The 12011-nt window shown below is 47.9% G+C and overlaps 1 protein-coding gene and 1 long non-coding RNA gene across 4 annotated transcripts in view; one reads left to right on the forward strand and one right to left on the reverse strand.

Moving 5' to 3' along the window:
* LOC126647738 (uncharacterized) overlaps positions 1 to 12011 on the forward strand; it is an 853551-nt gene that overhangs the window by 710026 nt on the left and 131514 nt on the right. The window lies entirely within an intron of this gene.
* WNK2 (WNK lysine deficient protein kinase 2) overlaps positions 1 to 12011 on the reverse strand; it is a 107756-nt gene that overhangs the window by 24221 nt on the left and 71524 nt on the right. The window contains 9 exon segments of the mRNA XM_050330249.1: positions 1061 to 1133; positions 2617 to 3650; positions 4105 to 4221; positions 5395 to 5440; positions 5657 to 5824; positions 5985 to 6101; positions 6183 to 6348; positions 8127 to 8176; positions 10943 to 11257. Of these exon segments, the coding sequence (XP_050186206.1) occupies positions 1061 to 1133; positions 2617 to 3650; positions 4105 to 4221; positions 5395 to 5440; positions 5657 to 5824; positions 5985 to 6101; positions 6183 to 6348; positions 8127 to 8176; positions 10943 to 11257 (2086 nt within the window).

Below are 12011 nucleotides of genomic sequence, written 5' to 3' on the forward strand. Positions count from 1 at the left end.
AAAATCCACCAGGACCAGAATGACCTAGCTTGTCACACAGAACTGGCAGCCAGATCTACCACGATCTCAAAAAACATATGTATTAATCAGCCCTCCCCAACCTCAACCATGACAGCAGGGGCAGTGTGGCATTCCTCAGCCTGTAAAACTTCCCCAGAGTTTCAACAAAGCTAAATGGAGGCAAATTAACTGGTAAACTCAGGCAAATAAATAGGTGAACGGAGGTAAATAAATAGGTAGACAGCTAAACAAATACCCAGGTTCTTTCTGTGGCTCCTACTATGATGCTGTAGGAATTGTAGCTACAAGCACCTAAGGAGAAGTGATCCATGGGACTCCCTTGAGAACCCCTCATAATAAACATAATAAACTCCCACTGAATTCAGTTGTTTGAAATCTGCTGTTCCCATACAATATTCTTTCCAGAATTGGTACCTCCCTTTTTTATGAGTTACCATGACTCTAGAATGAAATGTCTTAAACAGTGACAATATCTGCAGTGCCACCTTTGTTACAGTTCCCCAAAGACTGCAGGGGTACAGGGAGATAAACTCTCATTCTGTTTTTTCTTCTGGAATTTCTGATGGGGAGGATCTGACTCCTGTTAAACTTCAGCCCTGAGGTCGGTGTGAGGGCAGGGACACAAGCCTCATGTGAAGCCAGCAGTGGCTCAGAGGGCAGAACCTGAGAGCACACACTCTCCCACAGGGGTGACCCTCAATCAGGGCTATTTTTGTCAACATGATTTTATGAAACCTGGGAATTCTGAGGGACTCTTTAAGAGCACTGGAAATCGACCTTTGGGAACACAGTCTTCCATGGGAATACCCCACACCTACACCAGAGACAGGAATTGCACTGATGGCTTAAAAGAAATCCACCCGAGAAGGAGGTTTTAGGAAGGTGGACAGAAATGAGATGTTTAATATGGGTTATATCAAAACCAGGATCCTGAACAGCAGTGCTGGGCAGTGCTCTGGAGTCAGGACAAGGTGAGCAGGGAGGGAACCTGGAGCAGGGACTGGGCACAGACAGAGCTGCCTGGGTGAAGGAGCATTACCTGTTCCGCTTGCTGACCCACCTCTTGCTTCCGAGGGATGTGCACCGATGCCAGTGACCTCTGGTTGGTCAAACTGCCAGTAAAAGGAAAAAAGAAACACAGTTTCAGTCTCACTCATGAAGCAGAATGGCACTGTGTTCTCCTTCCCTTCCCTCGCTGCCCTCGCACTCTCAGGGAATATTAAACCATTTCACAGTGCCTGTGGAGGTGGCCTTCGAGCTTTGCCTCCAACTCCTCCCTCCATTTTCTTCCTTTCTTGGAAGAAATAAAGTTGTGGCAGTGACACAGTGGGAACTGCAGCCCAAGCTACTAAAACCCAGTATATTATACATATACATGCTTGAGGTTTTGTTCTGGTTTGGTTTTCCAGCCAGACTGCACATTCTTCATCTGTATGTCTGCCTGCAGAAGTTCTGTGTCTCTTTCCTTATTGGCACTGATTTTAATAGGACAAATTCCAATTACTGGAGAGACACAACACCTTGCACGGAGAGAGAATTTTATCTGCTGTAGAAAGTCACTTACCATTAGAAAACAACACACTCTGAACAGTCACTCAAGTGCAGCCACTTTCCTGCACCATACAGTGTCTCTCAAGCAGCTGACACAGTCCATCTGGAACATCCTCAGCCTTGCTAGTAGGGATGGAGTTATCTCCAGAAATGCTACTTTTAAAATAAGGTAGGGAATCCCAGAATGGTTTGGGCTGGAAGAGACCTGAAAGGTAACCTCATTCCATCCCCTGCCATGGGCAGGGACACCTTCCACTAGCCCAGGTTGCTCCAAGCCCTGTCCAACCTGGTCTTGGGGCAGGGATGGGGCAGCCACAGCCTCTCTGGGCATCCTGTGCCAGGTCCTGGAATAGACACTGATCTTCTAGTGCAAAGTTCTGCAATTTAATGCTGATTTAATAAACTGGAGATTTTATCTGAAAGAACATGACATGGGGGCTCAACCGAGACACTGAGTACCCACTGCCCCAGACCACCTGCTCCCATCTGCCTTAGAGGCTTCCAGGGCAGTCTTGCTCTGACAAGCTTAGGAGAAGACAAAAGAAACCATAACAGGACACCTACGGAGTGACTGCCTTTGGCTGCAGCATGTGGACAAGGCAAAGGCTCCTGAAGTGTTTACTTTATCCAGACTGACTTGGAAGGCAGGAATCGTAACCACTGCCAGTAATTTATACTTTTTAAAATTCCTATTAAAGCACAATCGTCTTCATCAGAACTGGACGGACTATACCACTTTTGTTTTGCATTCTTAAACTACAAAGAAATGAACACATTTCTGCCTGCTTTGGACAGAGGAAACAAAAGGAGATGAATTAGGGTATTACAGCACTTTTAAATCCAAAGGAAAAGTCTGCCTTTCTGTAAAATCAGTTGGGATGCATCCAACAGGAAAAATTTAAGAGAGCTTTCACACTGGAAAGCCAGTCAAGAAGCAAAGGCAACACGTCCTACTGCAGGCACTTGGGTGCTGAGCTGTGCCCCAGTGCTGGCCCTACAGGCTGGGTTTGGGGGCACAGAGGGCAGAACCGCTGTGGGACTGACCGGTGGTGGGCAGGGCAAGACCTCCGATGGCACGAGGGGCACTGGTGGCTTGGCAGCAGCTTTCACCTCCTGGCCGGTGTCTGGGACACTGTAGCCCGGTTCTCTCCCATCCAACGCCAACGCAGGAGCTTGTTCTTCAGGAAAAGGTGGCAAGGTAAATTCCCCGTCCCCCTGTTCGGGCGGCACAGAGGTGTCCGGCGTCCCAGCCGACGCAGAGGAAGTCGGAACGTATTCCTGGTACAGCAAATTGCGCAGCTTCTCATCGAGGCTTTTAATCGTGTTGTCCACGAAGTCCACCCTGGGGGGTCCCTCCCCGTCCGACTCGGCGGTGCCGGGGGGGTTCTGCTGCTGCAGGAGCCCGACCCCCGCGCCGGGGCCAGGCACAGGCTGTGCCGGCGGCACCACGGGCAGCGGCTGGGCCGGGGCCAGCGGCACCTGCGTGGGGCTCTGCAGCTGCGACCCCGCCAGCCCCAGCCCCTCGGGGAAGGGCTGGCCGGCGAAGGTGAGCGGCCCCGCGCCGGGCTGGCCGCCCTCCGGCAGCGGCGGTACCTGCGCCACCGGCTGCCGCTCCAGCACCACGGCGTCCGGGAGCGCCGGGAGCGGGCCGGGAGTGGCGGGCACGGCCTTGTGCGGCCCCACGCTGCAGCAGGCGATCTCCACGTCGGGCACGCACGCGGCCTCGTCCGCCGGCAGCTGTGTCTGCGGGGCCGCAGGGGCGGCGTCGGGGGGCTCCTCCAGCCCCCCCGGCTGAGGGGGCACGGCTGCCAGGGCTGGGGGGTACTCCAGCTGGGCCCCGCCGGCCGCCGCCTGCTCCGGGATGTTGGGGGCAGATCCCAGCGGGGCTGGGGCTGGGAACTCTGCCTGGGAACTCGGGGCGCTGGTGGAAGCTGCTGCAGCGGGAGCTGGTGCCAAGGACGGAGCAGCTCTGAGGGGGCTGTCACAGACCCCTGCGGGCAGGGGGAGCTGCTGGCCAGCCCCGACCCCGGGCATGTCTGTCACTGCGGAGCTCACGGGCTGCTCATCCTGCTCCGGGTCTAGAGAGGACATAAACAAAAGGTGAACATAAACAAAAGGTGAACATAAACAAAAGGTGAACGTTTTAAGGAAAGAAAATCACAGCCACACCCCCCCAGCCAGGTGCAGGGACAACCCCGTGGATCTTCCCACCAGAAAATAGCTGTTAGGCACATCAAATTATAATTTGCAGATTATGTAAAAATACTTCACTGAAAAGGCACTGCAGCGACCAGGACTTCATCTACCTAACAGCATAAGGCAGACCTAAAATACCGACACTTTTCTGAAGCTCAAACAAAGATTCCCAGTTTAGTTCAATACCAGGATCACTCTGTAAATGCACAACTTAAAATTCATCATTTTCTTCCTCCAACTAAATGAAGTGAAATCATCACAGCTAAGTCAGGTGAGGACAGAAGTGAGACAACAGAGCAGCTCCAGAGTAGACATTTCTGTGAAGTTTGGACATACCTGGTCCTTCTGCCTGCTGGGCACTGGGAGGTACTGGAGGAGAAAACTCGGGGGCATCTGTAGTTGGATTTTCCACCACAGGACATATAATAAACCACCTTTTCCCAGTATGCAAAACTAGGGATGAAAAAAAAAAAAAACACCAAACAATTAAACACAAGGGTTTCCACTGTCTCTGGATCATGTCCAAACCTTAATTTCCACATTCAGAAAGAAAATCAGAATTTCTACAGTATCAGCCAAGAGTAGACCAATGGCTCTGAATTTGATCCTCATCCCTTCTGCAAGGCAGATATTGGTGCCTCCCAATTCTGCCAAATATTTTAAGTTATTTGAAAATTTATTTTCAGGCATTCATGCTTTTAAAAGGGTGATAGTTATGTACATGAATGTTTCATTAGTGGAACAGTGGACAGTTTTCTCACAGTGGCAAATCTGTTAATTTTTTCAAGTTTATCCAGCTGAATTTCTCCATGTTGAAAGTTTTGTTGCTAATATTTCCTTCTACATCTTGTCACAAAGCCTGTCATATCTTATATGTAAATGGCAAGCCTTCAGCAGGGAATCAGAGACTCACAGAGTATGCTGAGTTGGAATGGACCCATCAGGATCAGAGTCCAACTCTTGGCCCTGCAGAGTACACCCCAACAATCCCACCGTGTGCCTGGAAGCGTTGTCCAAATGCTTCTTGAACTCAGACAGGCTTGATACCCGGGTCCCTTTCATTTATCCCACCACCGTGCACTTACAGAGAGAACCAAGGGCCAATTCCCTCCCCATTCCATTTGTCTGTACAGCCCCTAAGATACAGCTGTGTTTAGAGGTCAAGATACTCCTGGAATGCCAACATAGTTTCCCCCTGGAATACCAGAGTAGCTGGAAACTGAGGGGTTAGACACTTCAATTAAATTACTGATGCAAATGTAATCTTTTAGCTTCCTCTTGTTGTGTTCAGAGGATGCTTCCCTGCACCTTCCTGACGTTTCCACCAAGCTTGTGTCACTCAGGGCATCTCTAAACATCCCCAAATGTTCCATCCATCCCAGTTAGCCCTGCGATATTCCAGTTTGTTAACAGCAGGGATCACTATTACACCCTTATTTCTAGATGTATTCCAACCATCAGTAGTTGCAAATGTCTGCATGAGCTCTTCATTCAAAGCTTGAGATTAGGTTGTATTCATAGATTCAAAGAATGGTTTGGCTTGGAAGGGACATTAAAGACCACCTAGTTCCAACCTCCTACCATGGGCAGGGACAACTCCCACTAAAAATTCAAAGGCACACTCACCATTTTGCTGATACACAGGTGTCTTCACTTGAGATTGACGCTTCTCCTGTTAAAGAAGCAACAGAAGAATGAGCTGTATCAGTGCAAGAGGAGCAGTATCCCAAGGAGCACTCATATTGTAAGGCTTAACAAAGTAAAAGTATTATTTTTCTACCTAAGAAACTCCTTTCTTTTTTTGAACACAGGATGCAAAACTAATTTACAATATCTGGCTGTAAAGAGAAATGAATCAAACTACAAAACTTTATTTAGCATTTCTTACCTCGCTCATTTCCAGCCTATCAGCATCTTGCTGGGGACTCGTTCCCTGGTCAGAACTTCGCTCTCCTTCTGTATCCTCACTGAGCATATCTTCTGCTTTATCAATGATATCTTTCATTTGCTCAATAAAAGTCTCTTTTTCACTCTGCAAGATGAACTCATTCTCTACCTAGAGTGCCATATCAAAATAAAGAGGAAAATATTTTTTTTTTTTTTTTATTAATGCCTCATTCCACAGCTGCCAGCCAGCGTGGGCAGGAAGCACATGTGAGAAGGAGCTGACTGAAGCAACTGTGTGCACTGAGAGCCCGTGGGGAGCCACATCTCACCATGTAAGTGGCGATTTCCTCTGGGGCATCACCGTCCAAATCAAACTTGAACGTCACCATTTTGTGGTTGTGGGTTTCAAGCTGGCACTCCACCATCTTATCCCCCGTGTTACACACCTGCACGCAGAGAAATAACAACCCTCATTCCTGGCCAAGCCAAAGGAATCCCAAAGTTCCCCTCCAGCAGGTTGTACTTGCATTTAATATGGTCAGCTTGGGCCTGTTGGACTTCTCCTGGCGCGAACGAGCGCGTGTAGACTTCTTATGCTTCTTCGAAGACTTTCCTTCTTGCTTTCCACTTCCTAGTGCTCCTTCAAAGCTGTCACTCATCTCTTTACCCGAGGCAACATCTGGGCTCATGTAGCTTTGTAAGGGAAAGGAAGAACAACAACCCCAAAATAAAGCCAGAGTCACAGACAATGGAGTCACACATAGGTATACACAGCAACAGAGGTGGCAAAAAAAGGGACACATTTGCACTTTTTTTGGCCAAACTGAGTCAACTGGAAAATGCTCAGTGTGTGAAGGGCACTACTTCTCATCAGGCACGTTCTCTGGCTACCACACCTATCAAGAAATGATCTATTACTGTTTCTGACAACACCACAGGGAAAATCCCATCACTCTGCATATATGCCCACATCACCTTATGCCTTCACTTCAGGGATCCTGACAGTCCCTCTCTGAACTGCACCAGTTCCTACTTTTTCAAGGTTCATGTTTTCTCAGTTCCTGCCTGACTACACTCCCAGCAGAGGAGCAAACAGGGCCAGCTTAGGTTTGCTGGAGAGAGAGCAAAGAATGAGGTCAGTACAGCATCCCATAACAGACTGCCTCTCCTCTCTGTGCAGCTCTCAAGGATCAGAAAGGTTTTGTGCCCCAATATCCCAGGTGACCCACCTAGCAACAGTATAATATTTTTAGAAGCCAAGCCAGTAGCTGCTACAACATTACTGTAACATGGCCTACAGAAAACATGCAGTGAATTTGCAGGAAATTTTCTGAGGTTCATAAAAAACAAGCGAGGAAGGAAAGCTGTGAGGCCATCTGGCTCATTTATTACCCCAAGGGCTGATCAGCCCTGGCTAGACCAGTCCTCATAGAGCTGTGTGTAAACTGATCTTATAAAGCTCCTTTGAGATTCCATTGCTGTCCTGGACAATTTATTCCTGTGTTCATTCAGCCACACAGGTAGAAAAGGATTGAAGTCTAACATGTGGATCTACCCCCTTTCTTAAACTCCAGGCTTTTCCTTCTCATTTTGCACTAGCTGCCCAGAACAGCTGATTTCTCCTCCCTTTGCAGCCACCTTGTCTGTGTAACTCCTGTGTTGGGAAAGTGAACACAGTTAGTGCATAGGATATACTCCAGATCACATCTCTGGAGCAATTCCCAGCCACGTGATGCACATGCCACTCAAAAGCACAACCCTAACTTACTTACAGCCACAACAAATCTGTAGTCACAGAAAAGTGGATCTGCCTTTCCACACAGTATTTGACAGCAGCAAATTCTTGGGAAAAAAGTTCCACTTTACGGTTGTGGGGTTGCATTGACTTGTACCAGGTGAACTTTTGTGGTGGGGTAGAACAAGAACAGTCAGAAACAGGTGTATTTAATGTTCATATTAACTTATTTTGTCTGTTCAGGAAAATAGAAAAGGGTCATGAAAATCCTAATCCCAAGGCTTTGCAATCAATAAGCACAGAGTTGGTGCTGGCTCCTGCAGTTGCCAAGGCATCCAGCTCAACACATAACTGTTCCCTCTAAGAGACCTGCAGAAGAATCCTTACAGGAGGTGATTTGGGAATACCCAGTTTATTCCCAAAGAGGGAACAAACTGTGTACCCAGCTATACTGGTTGTGGCATGTTTTCCCACAGGTTCAACAGCACCAAAGCCAGGGGCTGTACCTCTTCAGTTATCCTAACAAAAAGACAAGTTCCATACTGCTGCACATGCACCAAGTGAGGATGCTGCACCCAAACTAAGGAATTGAAAGAGCTGGAGGTGCCAGAATGGGCACACAGAACACTGCCAGCTTCTCCCTGGATGTGTCCCCATCCATCTCCTGCTGGTCAGGTCAGGACAAACAGCCTCCAGAAAGCAAACATTTCTTACGCCAAAGAGGTAATAACAATACCTTTCACAGCTCTGGGACAGAGTTTGCAGTTTGTCCTGTATTGGCTGCTCCTAAAATGCAAGAAAAACTCATTTAAGTAAATGTATATTGGCAAAGGAAACACACCTTTAAGAAAGGTTTTGCTGTTGACACCAGTAACCCTAAAACCGTTCTGTTTAACCAGTTTTGGAACTTAGAAATAAAACAAATGTCCCATTTTACCCTCCCAACATCATTTCTGTCCAAGGCATCAACCACTTTTTCAGGCAGAGCCACCAACCTGCCAGCTCCTTTCTGCTGCCTCTACAGCAGAAGAGATGGTGAAAAGAACATGAAAGTTCTCAGCATCGTGGCAAAATCTGACTGAGGGACAAATCCACATCAGCACCCATTGTCTTTTATTTTTGAATGTATCTGCTAATTTGCTTAATTGCTTTATATAGCTTCCTGAAATATGCCCAGTATTTTCACTGTGGGAAAATTGGCTCAGTGGGAAAATTTCTGAGGAACTTACAATTAAACCATGGATATTCATCGTTTAAGAACACCACCCTCGCATCACGTCCTCTTGTTCTCTACACAGATTTCCCCTAAAAGCCTCCCTCTTCACTGGCTGCAGCTCTGGGACAGACATCATAGCACGGCTTTTGCACCAGGTAAACCCATTTCCACGTAATTTGTGACGGTGCTCCAGGCCCTGCTGTAACAAACTTACACAGTTTGTACACGAGACACACACACCCGTGCGTGTATATAACTGTGTATATACACACACCCCAAATATAGCCATAAATATATATAATTCTATATATATTTATATATATTTACAAGCATATGTCTATAAAATCCTTCTACAGATGCACAGCTAGAAACAAGCCCCTGGACTGCAACTGCTACACTTAACACTCAAGCAGTGGCGGGCTGGGGTTAAAAGCTCAGCAGTGAACCAGTCAGCCCCACCGGTTCTACGAACCAGTGAGTCCCCCACTCCTTGTCTGTAACACCACACACAGGCCATGCCAAGCTTGACTGCAGCTTCAGTAAAACTGCAACATTAATGAACAGTGAGAACACAGACATAATGTATCTACATTTTGGTAATGCACTTGACCAAGTGCCTTACGAAAATCTCATTTGCCTGAGCGGTTCAGGTCGGTTGGGATGTGAGAGCTGCCACGTCTGAACACGACAGGAGAGATAAAAACATTATGGCAGAGGAGCAACAAAATGCAGTGTCTGGATTACACAGACAGGTATATGAAACTCCTCTTACACCCAAAAAGACTTTACCAGTGTATGTCAGAAAACCAGCACGGGGAGCACATGGATTGATACTGGCTTGATTTCTTAAACTGAACGAGAGAGGGGGGTAACTTATAGATGGTCATGAGAATGAGTTTAGCAAACCAGCAGTTAAATGTCCTGAGGGATGTGGGACGTGAAGGACAGACAAGTGCCTTGGTGGCCAGGGGTTTCTCAGGTAGTACAGGATGACTTGTATCCCCCATATCACACTGCACAACAATGAGGTTTGTTCATATTTCCAGAATCTCTGATAGGATTGACCCTGCACTGAAGGCACCAGCACTGACCCTGTCATGAGCTGTGCATTCAGAAAAAAAGGCAGTTGGAGAAGGAACACCTTGAGTGATGGACATGCCTGACCCAGCCAGGCTTTTCTGGGGAGTCTGCAAGTGAAGCACTACAGACAGGCTCTACCATTCCTGCTCCATCAAAGATATAATACAGACATTCACCAGGAAACATCCTACATCACAGCAGGAATGTTGATTTGCTAAGAATTAATCTGCCACCGACAGACAGGAAAAATGGGGAACTAGAATCCAGCTTTAGTGTTGGCATCACCCTTCCTGAGCATCTTCTGGAGGCAGCGTTGAGCTGTGCCTCCAACGGAATTCCAGGCTGCACTGAGGAGTCAAGGCATCTGACAAGCCATGGAAGAACAGGCAGAACCAAGAGACTCAGTTTGAAAAAGATGAAACACATACTTTGGGAGGAAAGGTAGCTCAGAACAGAGCCTCAAGAGGAACAATTCCAAATGCAGAATCACAGAGGGACATTTTCATCCACACGTGGAGAACAAATCAGACTTATTTCCTGAAATTAGGTAGAAACGCCAAGGCTTTTGTTTTGCTTTGCTAACAGGGAGCTGAAGAGAAGGAAATGTTCTGTGATGTTCTGTCAAGACTGAAGATTAAATAATTATGGGCATGGAAAGAAAAGTCAAAATAGCAGACAGGAGGAGCTGACAGTTCTATAAAGGAAAACACTATCATGTGTTCCTGCTTATATGACCACTGAGAATTAGGAATGCCTATGAATAGCTGAAGAAACAAAAATCCCAAGGCTAGAGTAGACTTCAGGCAATACAGGAGGATACAAGGCTAAATGAAATGGGAATAGAGCTCAAGCTGAGGAACATGAAGGGCTTTTGCATAACGAAGACTTAAATAATGGAGCAGTTTCTTAAGGCAAATGATGGTTGGTTGCACAAGTGCTTGAGACATTTAAAACAAGACTGGACAAAACACAGGTGAAACTCTACAGAACAAATTCTCACTGACGCACAGCGAGAATTTCTTAATCTCTTAAATGTCTGCCCTCAAGGAGACACTTCCCAAGGTACAACATGAGGTTTCCAGCTTCACTTGGAATTGCCAATTATTTGCTGACCCAGAGTTGCCCGGCATCCAGGACAAGCAGCTCAACAGAGCGATGGGATAATCTCCCTTGTGCAATAAGCCCACTGTTTCGCAAAGGAGGAAGCTCGAGGTTAAGGCTGAGGCCCGTGAGTTACTTCAGAGGAAGGGCTCTACCTCTTGAGATGTCTCTGCGCCTGCCGGGACAGCCGAGCAGGGGGCTGGGAGCTGCTGGCCCAGGGGCTGGGAAAGATCAGGCTGGAGCTGCAGCAGAGCAGAGGGTTGGACAGGCAGGCTGGGGTCTATGGGGACGGGCGGGCTGGCCGTGGCCAGGCTGCCATGGACCTGGGGAGCGCCTTCGGGAGCGACGCAGGGTGGCACCAGTTCAGGCTGCAGCTGCAACGGCGGTGACATGACCATCGAGGGTTGCACCGGCAGCACGGGCACCTGGGCTCCGGCATCCAAAGCAAACTGAGTGTGTCCAGGCATGGGCTGCAACACAATGAGAGCTGTTAGCACACACCTCTGCTCACAGGGCTCGGGACTTACGTGACAAAGCATCCACGGAGAAAGGACCCCAACTCTGCAGGGAGGCTGGGTTTGGGTGAGCTCAGGAACCACTAAAGAGACTAAACTTCCTTTGAAATGACCAAATAGGATTCTCTCTATGTGATTGTGACACTGTGTGCATTGCTCAGGCACCAGTTAATTTCTAGGGACAAAGCCATATTTTGCTAAGATATGAAAAAATCACAGAATTCCAGAATGGAATTCCAAGCCCCATCCAACCTGGTCTTGGACATTTCCAGGGATGAGGCAGCCACAGCTTCTCTGGGAAACCTGTGCCAGCACCTCACCACCTTCACAGGGAAGAATTCCTTCCTAATATCCCATCTAACCCTGCCCTCTGGCAGTTTGAAGCCATTTTCCCTTGTCCTGTTCCTCCAGGCCCATGTCTCAAGTTCCTCTCCAGCTCTCTTGGAGCCCCTTTAGGCACTGGAAGAGGTTCTGAGGTCTCCCTGGAGCCTTCTCTTCTGCAGGCTGAACACCCCCAGCTCTCCCAGCCTGGCTCCAGAGCAGAGGGGTCTCCACCTTCTGAAGCATCTCCACAGCCTCCTCTGGACTCACTTCAAAACCTCTGGTGATGAAGTCATCCTCCTGAATACTTTGCTCTGCTTTCAATGAGCCTACCACACTGTCCAAGCAGAGAAAAATACACTCTACCCATAACCTGACTTCAGATATT

This window comes from Myiozetetes cayanensis, unplaced genomic scaffold (genome assembly GCF_022539395.1).
Source record: "Myiozetetes cayanensis isolate MyiCay16 unplaced genomic scaffold, myiCay2020 scf40, whole genome shotgun sequence".
Taxonomy (NCBI): domain Eukaryota; kingdom Metazoa; phylum Chordata; class Aves; order Passeriformes; family Tyrannidae; genus Myiozetetes; species Myiozetetes cayanensis.